Here is a 13,158-nt window from a genome sequence, read left to right on the forward strand (position 1 = left end):
GACCGATGGGCAGTCAGAGAGGACCATTCAGATTTTGGAGGATATGCTTAGAGCTTGTATGCTTGACTTCCACGGGTCATGGGAAGATCACTTGCATTTGGTGGAATTTTCATACAACAAAAGCTTCCAGGCTAGTATTAGAATGGCCCCTTTTGCAGCATTGTATGGCAGGAAGTGTCGTTCTCCGCTGAGTTGGGACGATGTTGGTGAGAGAGAGATTCTCAGGCCGAAGTTGATTGATAAATCAGTTGATGCAGTCAGGATCATTCGGGAGCGACTTCGCATAGCACATGATAGATTCAAGCATTGGGCAGATGCGAAGCGTCTGCACTTGGAGTTTCAGCCAGGAGATCATGTGTTCCTGAAGATTTCCCCAACCGAGGCCCCATTCGATTTGGAAGGCGTGGGAAGTTAAGTCCGCGATATGTGGGACCTTTCGACGTATTAGAGGGAGTGGGAGAGGTGGCGTACCGACTTGCATTACCACCCACCCTGGCTGGAGTGCGTAACGTATTCCACGTTTCTCAGTTGCGAAGATACGTTGGAGATCCGAGTCATGTCGTAGATTTCTCGGAGATTGAGGTGCGATCTTATTTGACATACGAGCAGCAGCCTGTGGCGATTTTACACCAAAGGGAGAAGACCCTCCAGAATAAGACCGTTTTGCTTGTTCGTGTGATGTGGCACCCAGATTCTCCTGGAGAATCGACATGGGAAACTGAGTCTGAGATGCGACAGCGATACCCTCATTTATTTCCTGAATCTTAGCTGTCATGTCTTGTATCTAATTTGAATCACCTTGTATGACCTTCTTTATTTATGCAAAATATTTTGAAATTTATATGAATTGAAGTGAATCCATTTTTATATTTCGTCCTTTTATTTAATTCCGAGGACGGAATTTGTTTTAAGGGGGGTAGAATGTAATGATCATGAATTTTCGATACTGATTTAAAAAATTTTCCTAGTATTTAAATATTAAATTTTATTATTAAAGAGAATATTTATATTTTAATCGATTTTCTAGACTTTTTAATGATTTAAAAATCAGGTGTTTGCGAAAAAAGTTGTCGTATTCATTGCTGCATTCATTACAACTTCAATCGTTACAATGAAACAAAAAGATAGCCTTTTTATAAGACTCTTACACAAAAAAAACAAAAAAAATACAACTCTTTTCAAACAAACGCAAGATCCGTTTATCATCTCTTGCTTACGTAGGTCTTTGGCCTGTGACGGGGACGTTGATATCCGTGGACCACCGGGCAATCAGATCTGTTCCGAAAGAATAGGACAGAGCTTCGTCGATCCGCGTGAGATCTAGAAGCTTTAAGCGTCTATCTCGGCTAAAGCGAGATATGAGCTCTTCTTAGTATTAACGCCAAGGGCTAATACTAAGGATCGGACGGGTGATGAAGGCTCTGATGTAGACCTCTCCTCTCCTTGTTGAAGCGCACGACCACTCTTCACTGCAGCAGGGCTTCGCCAAGGCTCTCCAAAAAATCCTCTCTCAAAAGCAAGGCCCAAGGGGGCTATTTATAGGCTCTAGGAGGCTATAGGGGGTAGGTAGGGGGCCTAGACACCCCCTGGTGTCTCGGCCAGGGCCGAGACACCCTAGGGTGTCTCAGCTTGGCCGAGACACCCCTGGGGTGTCTAGGCTTTTCCTAGACACCCCCGGGGTGTTTCAACCTCCCGAGACTCCGTTTGAGGTGATTTGGTTGTTTTCCCTGTAGATTCTTCGTCCGAACTCGGATTTGAGTGATTCCGGGTGCGTTGGATGCTTGACGAAGAGTTCGATCCACTCTGGTGGTTGGATTATCTATAGAGTGGTCGAGGCATGAAGGGTGTTGTCCTTTTTGTGAACAGTGCCGGGCTTCCCGATTGGTCCGGGTCTTCGTGATTCCGAAGTCCTATCCGCTCATGTAACTCGTCGATTCACTTCAGTCGTTCGTCGACGTCAATTGGACTCCTGTGGCTATCTTTTTATTTCATTGTAACGATCGAAGTTGTAATGAATGCAGCAATGAATACAGCAATTTTTTCCGAGTCTCGAGTTTGCAGCTGATGAATTGAGTTTGGCTCGTGTCATTGAGTTGACTTTGAACTACCTCCGCCACATTGTGCTGGCTTAGGGTTTCGGACCCCCGTGTGTTGACTTTTTGTCGCAACGCGTTGACCGACGTTGACCTAGGGTTACGCGTCGTCGAACGTTGATTTTTGTCGCAACGCGTTGACTGGCGTTGACCTAGGGTTACGCGTTGACCGGCGTTGACCCTTAGGGTTTCGAATCGTCAAACGTTGACTTTGGTTGCAACGCGTTGACTGGCGTTGACCTAGGGTTACGCGTTGACCGGCGTTGACCCTTAGGGTTTCGAATCGTCAAACGTTGACTTTGGTTGCAACGCGTTGACTGGCGTTGACCTAGGGTTACGCGTTGACCGGCGTTGACCCTAGGGTTTCGAATCGTCAAACGTTGACTTTGGTTGCAACGCATTGACTGGCGTTGACCTAGGGTTACGCGTTGACCGGCGTTGACCCTTAGGGTTTCGAATCGTCAAACGTTGACTCTGGTTGCAACGCGTTGACTGGCGTTGACCTAGGGTTACGCGTTGACCGGCGTTGACCCTAGGGTTTCGAATCGTCGAACGTTGACTTTTGTCGCAACGCGTTGACTGGCGTTGACCTAGGGCTACGCGTTGACCGGCGTTGTACCGTTTGAGTCGGGCTAGCATGCAGATTGTTTAAGTCCGTTCCGCATTGACATTTAATCTAAAAGAGTTAACCCTTTTAGTGCTACGATATTGAATACGTAGACTTCGTCTTTCTCACGGGAATAGACTACCCGGCGACGCGTGTTAGGCGTTGACTTTAGGATTTTTGGCTAATCCTCAGCCTTCAACGGATTTGATTAGCCTTTACCGACTACCGTTTGAGTCGGGCTAGCATGTGGATTATTTAAGTCCGTTCCGCATGTGACGTTATGCTAAAAGAGTTAACCCTTTTAGTGCTATGATATTGAATACGTAGACTTCGTCTTTCTTACGGGAAAAGGCTACCCGGCAACACGTGTTAGGTGTTGACTTTAGGATTTTTGGCTAATCCCCAGCCTTCAACGGATTTGATTAGCCTTTACCGACTACCGTTTGAGCCGGGCTAGCATGCGGATTGTCTCAATCCGTTCCGCATGTAACGTTGTGCTAAGAGAGTAAACTCTCTGAGGCTTTGTGCTATGATTTTGAATACATAGGCTTCGTCTTTCTCACGGAAATAGACTACCCGGCAACGCGTGTTAGGCGTTGACTTATCTCTACTTAGGCTTCGGGATGAAATTCCCCGTGCATTGAGTGCCCGGATTGGAAGTTGAGAATCGTGTCTTTTCTGAAAGCAAAGACAGACTGAGAAACGGGAGAGGAAGAATTTTATATTCTATCTCCCGGTGTTGAAGAGGAAGAATTTTTTATTCTATCTTCGGCCGGAAAGGAAACGGGAGAGGAAGAATTTTATATTCTATCTCCCGACGCTAAAGAGGAAGAATTTTATATTCTATCTTAAGCTGGAAAGGAAACTCGAGGTGGGATCTCCACCCCCAGAATCCGGAAGGATGAAACTAAGAGTGGGATCTCCACTCCGAGAATTGGAAAGATTCGGATAACCCTAACTGTCGGAAGGTTTGATTATCGAACTGAAGGTGAATTTCTCGTTTATCGAGAGTGAATTGTGGGTTTGGTCCTAACTGTAGGAAGGTTTGACCAAGCAGGAGTTTGAGATGACCCTAACTGTCGGAAGGTTTGATCACTCGATTTGAAAGTGGACATCTCGTTCATTAGAGGAACCGAGAGGGGATTTTGGCTTTGGCCCTAACTTTTAGAGGTTTGACCAGAAAGCAAAAGAAAGTGGAATACGGGTAGCAAAGAAAATGCCAACTCGTATTATCACTCAAAGGGAGACTTTAATGCTAGGCGTTTAGGACCTAGCACGTTAAGTCTGAGAAATGCCAACGACGGGCAAATGGAGTTTGATTTGATCAGCGGATGGTTTGGTGAGGAAAGATTAACCTATCAGAGGATTGGATCTCATCTCACGAAAATAACTCATAAGAGTTAGAGAATGAGAATAAGAAAAGACATTCTGACCTTCAGAGTTCGAATGTGAATTTCTTATTCATCAATTCCACAATGACCGGGTTATCCCTAAGAATACTCATGTGGTATTCTTCCGGGAACTTCCCGATACATTGGATTATCCACCCCCAGCTTCTCCCTTGGAACTGAGCTTGACTTTGTTATCCGACCGGGTTATCCTTAAGAATATTAGCGTAATATCCTCCAGGAACTTCCCGTCAATGGTAGGAAATAGTTTAGACTCATATACCTATTGGAGTATCAGGGAGTAGTTTAACCTCTTATACCGGTAGGAGGAATGAGAAACAGTTTATACTCGTATACTCTTTGGAGTGTGAGAAGCAGTTTATACTCATATACTCTTCGGAGTATTGAGGAACAGTTTATACTCTTGTACTCTTTGGAGTATTGAGGAACAGTTTATACTCTTGTACTCTTTGGAGTTATGGATGAAGAATCCTCCTGTGGTACGCGCAGTACGTTGGATCTGCAGAATCGCCATCTTCCTCTTGATGCGTGATGGGCGGGAGCTTGATTTTGTTGTTTTCGAGAAGAGACTCGAAGATGGCGGGAATGTCTTCGTCCTTGAAGGAATATTCATTTTGGAGTCTTGGATCCGAATTTTCCTGTTGTCTTTGGAACTGTTGTTGTGACGTTTGATTATCGTCAATAACTGTTGCAGGTGCGTCCCCTTCATCATGAGGTACGAGACTCGAATTCAGAGGGCTAACCATCGGTTGGCTTCTCTCGGCCTTCCTCATTCTGAGGAAGCGTTCGGCCTGTTCTCCGCGCACCTTCAATTATCTCCAAGTACTGAACGGCTCTATTCCCATAACGTCCAAGATGTTAATGGACAAATTGTTATGACAGGTCTGCAAGATGAACTCCTCCGTGACGGGATCCTTGCAGTTCATTGCCTGATTGCGGAAGCGTTTGACGAAGGTGTCCACCGTCTCTCCGTCTTTTTGTTTCATATCGAAGAGTGTCCTGACCGACACTTCGGTGTCATCATCGAAGAAATGAGCGAGGAACATGCTTTCCAGGTCCTCCCAGCTGTTGATGCTTTCGGGCTTGAGACGGCGGTACCAATCGAAAGCAGGCCCGCGAAGGGTGCCAACGAATGACCGAACCATCAAAGGCTCGTTGCCAGAGATCACCCCCAAGTGGGACTTGAAGTAGATTAGATGCTGAGTGGGTGAGCCCTTCCCGCCGAACGGCGTGAAGTTGATCAGGTTGAACTTCGCCGGATACGGGATCGAATCCCACTTTTTTGGGTAAGGACACGGAATACCGGTCCTCTTCACCTCTCGAGCAGACATCAGGGCGTCAATTTTTCTTTCGAGATCCTTCATCTTTTCGGCCTCATCTATATCTTGTTTTGGATAATTTTCGAGAGGAATAATACGGCCACCCCCAGTGTTATCATCATTGATGGATCCACCCCCAGCGTTGTTATTTTTAGTGGGGCCACCCCCAGTATTTTTGGGCGGTGTGTCAGCTATGACGACTTCGACCACTTCCGGATCGCTGTCAATTGCGGCGTTCTGGGTGTGACGGCTGGATTCAACTAGCTGATTTGACAAAGCTCGGATTTGTTGGTCGTGCATTTGTCTCATCTCTTGCATAGCCATTTCCATTTCGAACTTGAAGATTTCCTTCTGCTTAGCCAGGGCCTCTTCAACGATTACGTTGTATCGTCAGAGGCGAGCGCGGAATAAGAATCTGAGAACTCATCATCGGAATGGACTCCTTCATGGATCCCATGGTCGTCGTTATATCCGACGGCTTCTAGCTGAAGCTGAGCTACTCCCGAATTGACTCTGCTTCTTGGAGAGAAATTAGGGTCGGAACCACTTGAAACGATTGGGGATTTTCCCTTGTTGACCATGTTGATGGTAACTTCTAGGAGTTCATCATCCTGAGCAACTGATCCTCTTTGGTGGGAACGCCTTGATTTGGGCTTCGTCATTCCATCGGAAATTCTCTCGAATATCGAGACCCTCTGCGGAGCGGTCTTGGGGCAGCTACATGTTGATAATACTGCCCTGATAAATTTGGTACACGGACAGTGAGAATCCGCTTCCCGGGTGTTTCTCTTTCGAGATCCTAGACACCCCGGGGTATTTCGACTGGCCGGGACTCCGTTTAGGTGTTTTGTTGGTTCCCCTGTATATTCTTCGTCCGGATTCGGATTTGAGTGATTCCGGGTGCGTTGGATGCGTGACGAAGAGTTTGATCCGCTCTGGTGATTGGATTATCTGTAGAGTGGTCGAGGCATGGAGGGCGTTGTCCTTTTTGTGAACAGTGCCGGGCTTCCCGATTGGTCCGGGTCTTCGTGATTCCGAAGTCCTATCCGCTCATGTAACTCGTCGATTCACTTCAGTCGTTCGTCGACGTCGATTAGGCTTATGTGGATCGGATGGTGATGTTCATTGTCGTTCGTTAACACTGAACCGGTTGTGGAGAACTATAGGCAATTTTTGATGCCTACAGTCATCTCTTCGGCGGAAGAGGAGTCCGGATCTGCGATCTCGACCATTTTGGACGACGTGGGGACGTCGCGTGGTGCAAGTGCAGAGGCGGCAACGGGGTCTTGGATTTTTGAACCGAAGGACCTGCAATCATTTATGAAAGAGGTTACCTTTCTGTACCCGTTTGGAGAGGCGGATCTGGAGGAGGAGGAAGAGAGGTATTCTTCGTACTTCTGCTGGTCGAACTCGTACTCGACCTCTTCATTCACCCGGATCTTAAGTGCCGGTTGCGTCACGACGGCGTCGGTTGCGATGCCGTTGGCTCCCACTGTGGTCGCCAGCTTGTTTTCGGTGAAAGTCGCTGTTTTCATTGCTTTCGAAATCTGTTACAACTTCAAACGTTACAACAAGAATCGATAAAAAAGGTCGGTCTTTTTATAAGACCTCCTTGTGCAACAAAACAAAGATTACAACTTTTCGAAAATAAACACGAGATCCCGTTTTGGTGCGGTCTCGCTTGCGTGGGTCTTTGGCCTGTGACGGGGATGTTGATATCCGTGGACCACCGGGGCACTCAGATCTGGTCCGGATAAATCGGACAGAGTTTCGTTGATCCGCGTGAGATCTAGAAACTTCTGATCCAGAAATATCGGACAGAGCTTCGTCGATCCGCGTGAGATCTAGAAGCTATAAGCGTATACCTCGGCTAAAACGAGGTAATAGCTCTTCTTAGTATCAACGCTAAAGGCTAATACTAAGGAAAGAAGGGGGAAAGAGGGTGATGAAGGCTGATGTCGACCTCTCCTCCTTGGTTGAAGCGCTCGATGACTCTTTGCTGCAGCAGGGCTTCGCCAAGGCTCTCCAAAAATCCTCCTCTCAAAAGTAAGGCCCAAGGGGGCTATTTATAGGCTCTAGGAGGCTATAGGGGCTAGGTAGGGGGCCTAGACACCCCTGGGGTGTCTAGGCTTTTCCTAGACACCCCCGGGGTGTTTCGACCTCCCGAGACTGTCTTATGGAACACCTGCGCTATGCTCTTCTTGATCCTGCTGAGGAGACCTAACGCCACCTGATCCTGAATCTCAGTCACGTGCGCATCAATATCAGCATCAATGCTATCTAAAACACGGACCTGCGTGGTAAACAATTTATTAAGTATCAACTCAATAAAAAATATTATAATTTAGCTTAGAAACTTACGTAATCTCTCTCGTTCATCCCACTAGGGATGTAACTATCTGTCGGTGGGCGTGGCATGTGTCCAGCTAAAGGCTGTGGGTCACGCGTGATCCATCTACGTGTGATACCCCAATACCAACGCATATACGTGGTATAGTCAACAGCTGTGGGCCTCGTATCCTGTATGCAATCCCACCTCTGAACCCACCTGCCTATGTAGTCCGCACGGACTACGGCCCAGTCAGTCCGGTGCGATGTAGGGCGCCGCCGACGATTGATCTGCTCGACAGGATCTGGAATATGCTGAGAGAGTGTAAACTGCCGTAGCACACGGTCCGGTACATGCATCTCTACGATCTCCCAACAGATCAATGGAACTCTGGCTCTCCACAAGCCGGGACTATCTCGGCAGATAGGTGCAAGAGAATGTATATCGAGCTCCGGCGGTGTATAGGGTCTCCACTTGAACTGAAATAAAGTAAAACATTTATCTTTATCATACAGAAAAACTATAATATTCATACTTCTTGAGTTTTATATTTACCTGTTCATGCTGGAGGCCATCAAGCTCATTTCGGTAAAACTGACGGTGACGCGTCGCTGATTTGTACTGAGCGTATCGCACGTTATACCTATATGCAGAATAGCGAATATATAAGTACAAATATTCAGGTTACGAATGAAATATGTGTGTGTACAATTATACCTGTATGCCAACGGATACTGCCCCTCTAAGTCACGGTGCATAAGTAAAGTGGGTCGTCCAATATGAATGCGCTCCCATGACCAAATCTGTATCAACGTACAGCATCCCTTGAATTCTTTATTCTGCATCAGAGATACTCTACTCAATTCTCGATACAAATATGCCAACACCGCACTGCCCCACGATAGTGCCCCGCATACACCAAAATCCTCCAGCAGTGGCAGCCATCGTGCATGTACGAGAGTCTTGCTCGCATCAGGAAATAGTACGCACCCTATCATGTGCAATATGTATGCACGAGCATGAAACTGGAGCGTCTCATCAGAGGCATCCTCTGGTATGTCGCCCTGAAATGTCTGACGAAGCCACGATAGCTTCATCGCACCACTCCTCAAGTCGGGAACCTGTCCAAGTAGCCGGCCACATACCTCCGGCCAACTATGATCGTCGGTGCCCGTAACTACCGGTCCATCAATCCGGAGCCCAAGTATGACGGCCACGTCCTGTAAAGTGATCGTGCACTCCCCTATATGCATGTGAAAGGTGTTGGTCTCTGGCCTCCACCTCTCAATCAAAGCAGTGATAAGCGGCCAATCAAGCCTGATATAACGAATCGTCGAACACGGTCGAAAACCGGCCTGAGCGATCAAAGCTAGTACCCTCTCATCCTCTATGACCCATGCCGAATGACTATGGGAATGCTCGATCATCGTGTACTCTGGTACGGGCTGCACATAAAACGAGAATCAGTTTTAAGTATATTCATTAAAAAATTACATTAATCGAAGAAATATATATCTAATTTATTCGTATTACCTCTCCCGAACCAATATGGTCTGAACAATGACTCGCCTGAAGGTACAAAACGTCGGGATTCTCCGGTCCCGGATCCATAATGAATAGACCTGTGATTAAAATATGAGCATATATACAAAGTGCAATGAACACAGTATCATACATAGCATATTACAAATTGGTTCGGACATAGTGCAAAACGCTACATAATACAAATGCATGGGTGAAATGAACGGAGTTGCATACAGAACATATTACAAATAACGAGTATCATACGCTTCAAAGATAACAACTACGAATGACATAGTGCAAAACGATACATAATACAAATCAACGCCTAATACTAACTGGACACCTATTTTTGTTGTGACCCGGTTGATCACATCTACTGCACTTATTTCTCCTCCTAGCTCCTTCACGTCCGTCATCCATACTATTTCTAATACGCACGGAACGAGGGCGCCCCGCCGATCTTTTATACAGTGGAGGTAATATCCGTGGCCCATCTTGTGTCCAATGTCGACTATCGTATGGTGGACGAAAACACTCTTTGTAGGTTTGTTGATAGTTGTATGCAGAATACCAAGCGTCGACAAATTCATAATGTGAAATGCGAGCACCACCCTGTAGGTCGGAGCAAGCTGCTACAACATGTGAACAAGGAATCAATTGTAGTTGCGGTACATTGCAAGTGCACGTACAAGTGTGATCCACCAACATATTGACTTTGTAAGAGCGATTTTCTCTATGGGTTATTCCCTCGAGCACCTCCCATTCATTAAAACTGTATCGTACAACCTGAAATGACCGAGCTTGTACAATCCGAGCCGCTAGCATTTCATCAACCTTCGGTGTTAGCTGGGAGCGCATATTTTCACCAAGTTCTCGACGTCGAACAAAGAATTTATTAAGCCTGTAAAAAGTTTTAGCAACTAGTGCCAAAGTAAGTCTTGAACCTGAGCGTTTCCATACTTCTTCTTGAAGTTGTCTCTAATATGTCGCAAGCAATAGCGATGTGCATGTGGTGACGGGAAATGTTGTTGGAGTGCTCTTGGAATTCCTTTCATCCTATCGGATATGAATGTAATCGGCCGCGTCCCCACACTAGGGATATGATATCTAATGCATGCAAAAAACCAAGCCCAATTCTCTGTATTTTCAACATCAACCACTGCGAATGCTAAAGGAAACAACCCGCCATCCGCGTCAACTCCGGTTGCAACAAGCAAAACGCCTTTGTATTTACCATATAAGTGAGTTCCATCAATGCTAAGAAGAGGACGGCAATGACGAAACCCCTCAATACAGGGCCCAAATGCCCAAAATACACCGGTGAACCGCCGTTCTCCGCCATCAACGGGGTCCGAAGATACTTCGTAGACAGTCCCCGGATTTTCTCTTTTGAGTGCTTCAAGATAATGAGGTAAGATCTCATACGATTTATTCCAATCCCCGAATATTTTTATCATCGCCTTCCTCCTAGCATTCCAACACTTGTGATATGATACATCCAAGTTGGTGGCTTTATGCACTAAAAGACGGATATCTTTCGGCCTTAGATCAAGATCCTCCCTTAGATGCGATAAAATCAATCGATATATAAAAGAAGAGGACGCATTCTTGTTATTCATCTCTAATCGAGGATTGCTACAAGTGTGGAGTCCATTGTATGCCGTGATTTTGAATTGCCCACCTACTCTTGAACCCGAGCGTGAATTAAGCTTCCACGGACACCTCGCATTGCCGTCGTGGTGTCCACTATTATCTTCGACATCGTCATCTTTGCGATAGAAACAAACCACATTATAGCTTGTAGTATTATTTTTGGTTGGCCTGAACTTCACATTTTTTTGTAATGGAATACGTACGAATAGCATGGATCAATTTCTCCTTACTCTCGTAAAGATCTCCCTTGATGAATGAGAAGTCCTCGGCCTGTGTATCAACACCGCTATTAGTGCCAATAGGAACACTTTCCATCGCGGAGTTATCAATCCATTCATCTCCTTGAAGTTCATCGGGCGGCGGATCCTCTAAACCGACATAAAGTTCATCGGGCGGCGGATCCTCTAAGCCGACATACTCATTATTAACATAAGCCCCGTCGATGTGTTGGTTTTCCCCGTCATCACGATCTATCAAGGTCATGCTATTAATTTGTAATCCCTCCTCTTCATCATTCTCGGATTCAACACTTGCATTATCTTCTTGAATTCCCGTGTTAGTATCGAAAGCATTCGAAGTGCCCACGAACGAAGGACCGCTCATGTATTGTGATTGTGTCCAACATTCATCTTGTTGAGGAGATAAAAAGCCTACAGAATCAACTTCAGGATCCTCCAACATGCGGGAATACATTCCTTCGTAGTTCAACGATTTGCCCAAATCTCTCTGATGTTTTTCAATGAACAATTCGACCGAACGCTTCTCGTCGTGTAAGACATGAATGAGACCCATATCGTAGTCACTTGATATTTGAATGCCACTTGTTCTGTTCTCCACAACAGGATAATTGCAAACCACACTGAGGTGATACTCACGTGAGTTAGTTAATGTAAGTTTGTGTAATTCATTAACCAACTCATCGAAAGTACACGATTTTGTTATGAACAACGGTCTCGTCGTGCCTCCTTCATAAACGGGCATATTATTCTCGAGGTAATTAATCTTCCCATCATAAGAACAGAGAATTACAATTCGATCATTCATCGTTACCTCTGAAGAGTGAAAAATTCAATATCAATATTACACGAAAAGCCAAATAAATATTGATTGTTACTAATTTTTACATTTAGGTAGTAACTCTAATTTCCACATTAATTGATAATTTCACCTCTAAATACGCAAAATTATTTAATACGTCTTCACAAAATTCGTAAATAATTCACAATTAAATTCTAAAATCTAAATACAATAATTTTCGAAATTATTGATAATTTCCCCTCTAATTTCACAAAATTATTGATAAATTACACACTAATTCTTCACAAATTTCACAAAATTATTGATAATTTCCCATTTAATAATTTCCCCTCTAATTTTCACATTTATTGATAATTTTTATATTTATTGATAATTTTCACACTAAATTTCACATTTATTGATAATTTCCCTTCTAATTTTCAGATTTCTTCACAAAATTCAAAAATAATTCATAATTAAATTCTAAAATCTAGATTTTTACATATAATCACAATCAAATAGTGAGAGTATACAAAAATTAGAGAGTATATTTTTTTAGGAAGAATTTACCTTTTTTTTGGATTTTTTGACTCAGATCTGAGATCTGACGGCGGCGGCAGTCGGAGCTGTGGCGGCGGCGACGGTCGGAGGCTGGGTCGGCGTCGGCGGCGGCGGTCGGAGGCAAGGGCGGCGGCGGATCCTTGCTGCGGTGGCGACGGCACAGGGGCGGAACGAAGGGTTAGGGTTTTGGGCTGTCGGGCTGGGCACGCGCGGTTATATAGGGGAGCCAAAACTCCACGGGAGTTCAACTCCCGTGGAGTTTCAGTCGAAAATTTCCAGAGAGTGGATCTTCGGGAATTTTTGACTGCAACTTCACGGGAGTTGAACTCCCGTGAAGTTGCAGTCAAAAAATTCCCGAAGAACCGAGATCGGTTCGCTGGAAATTTTCGACTGTAACTCCACGGGAGTTGAACTCCCGTGGAGTTTTAAGCAAAATTAAGCTTCACGGGAGTTCAACTCCCGTGAAGTTTAATTTCTCGATAAACTTCACGGGAGTTGAACTCCCGTGATGTTTCGGAGACTTTTTTACAAAAACCGACCTGTTTTCAGCGCTGGGCTGAAAACAGGTCGGTTTTTGTAATTATTTTCAAAATAGGTCGTTTTTTGCAAATAAAATGCTAAAAGGGTTGGTTTTGAAAATTTGTCC

At 45.2% G+C, this 13,158-nt stretch overlaps 2 protein-coding genes across 2 annotated transcripts; both read right to left on the reverse strand.

Annotated features, from left to right (window-relative positions):
- Nucleotides 1-1,076: 1,076 nt before the first annotated feature.
- Nucleotides 1,077-9,010, reverse strand: LOC109827389 (serine/threonine-protein phosphatase 7 long form homolog). The gene is made up of 5 exons (XM_020394397.1): nucleotides 8,475-9,010; nucleotides 8,313-8,400; nucleotides 7,790-8,236; nucleotides 7,599-7,721; nucleotides 1,077-1,082 (listed from the first exon to the last, which is right to left on the reverse strand). The coding sequence occupies exons 1-5, from the start codon at nucleotides 9,008-9,010 to the stop codon at nucleotides 1,077-1,079; spliced, it is 1,200 nt and encodes a 399-aa protein (XP_020249986.1).
- Nucleotides 9,011-10,201: 1,191 nt separating this feature from the next.
- LOC109827390 lies at nucleotides 10,202-12,181 on the reverse strand. The gene is made up of 3 exons (XM_020394398.1): nucleotides 11,337-12,181; nucleotides 11,138-11,300; nucleotides 10,202-11,049 (listed from the first exon to the last, which is right to left on the reverse strand). Exons 1-3 carry the CDS (start codon nucleotides 11,976-11,978, stop codon nucleotides 10,202-10,204), a joined length of 1,653 nt encoding a protein of 550 aa, XP_020249987.1. The 5' UTR covers nucleotides 11,979-12,181.
- Nucleotides 12,182-13,158: the final 977 nt, after the last annotated feature.

Source organism: Asparagus officinalis, unplaced genomic scaffold (genome assembly GCF_001876935.1).
Source record: "Asparagus officinalis unplaced genomic scaffold, Aspof.V1 AsparagusV1_Un170, whole genome shotgun sequence".
In the NCBI taxonomy this organism is placed as follows: domain Eukaryota; kingdom Viridiplantae; phylum Streptophyta; class Magnoliopsida; order Asparagales; family Asparagaceae; genus Asparagus; species Asparagus officinalis.

Bases quoted from the DNA above. Each gene is read 5' to 3' on its own strand.
- LOC109827389 (XM_020394397.1), bottom strand. From the start codon at position 9,010: ATGCATATAGGGGAGTGCACGATCACTTTACAGGACGTGGCCGTCATA. The intron at 8,401-8,474 runs GTATAATTGTAC...TTCTGCATATAG, and splicing joins CAGTATCCGTTGGCATACAG to GTATAACGTGCGATACGCTC. The intron at 7,722-7,789 runs GTAAGTTTCTAA...TTTACCACGCAG, and splicing joins GGATGAACGAGAGAGATTAC to GTCCGTGTTTTAGATAGCAT.
- LOC109827390 (XM_020394398.1), bottom strand. From the start codon at position 11,978: ATGAATGATCGAATTGTAATTCTCTGTTCTTATGATGGGAAGATTAAT. The intron at 11,301-11,336 runs GATCCGCCGCCC...GTCGGTTTAGAG, and splicing joins ATGAGTATGTCGGCTTAGAG to GATCCGCCGCCCGATGAACT. The intron at 11,050-11,137 runs GTACGTATTCCA...TCTATCGCAAAG, and splicing joins GAAATTGATCCATGCTATTC to ATGACGATGTCGAAGATAAT.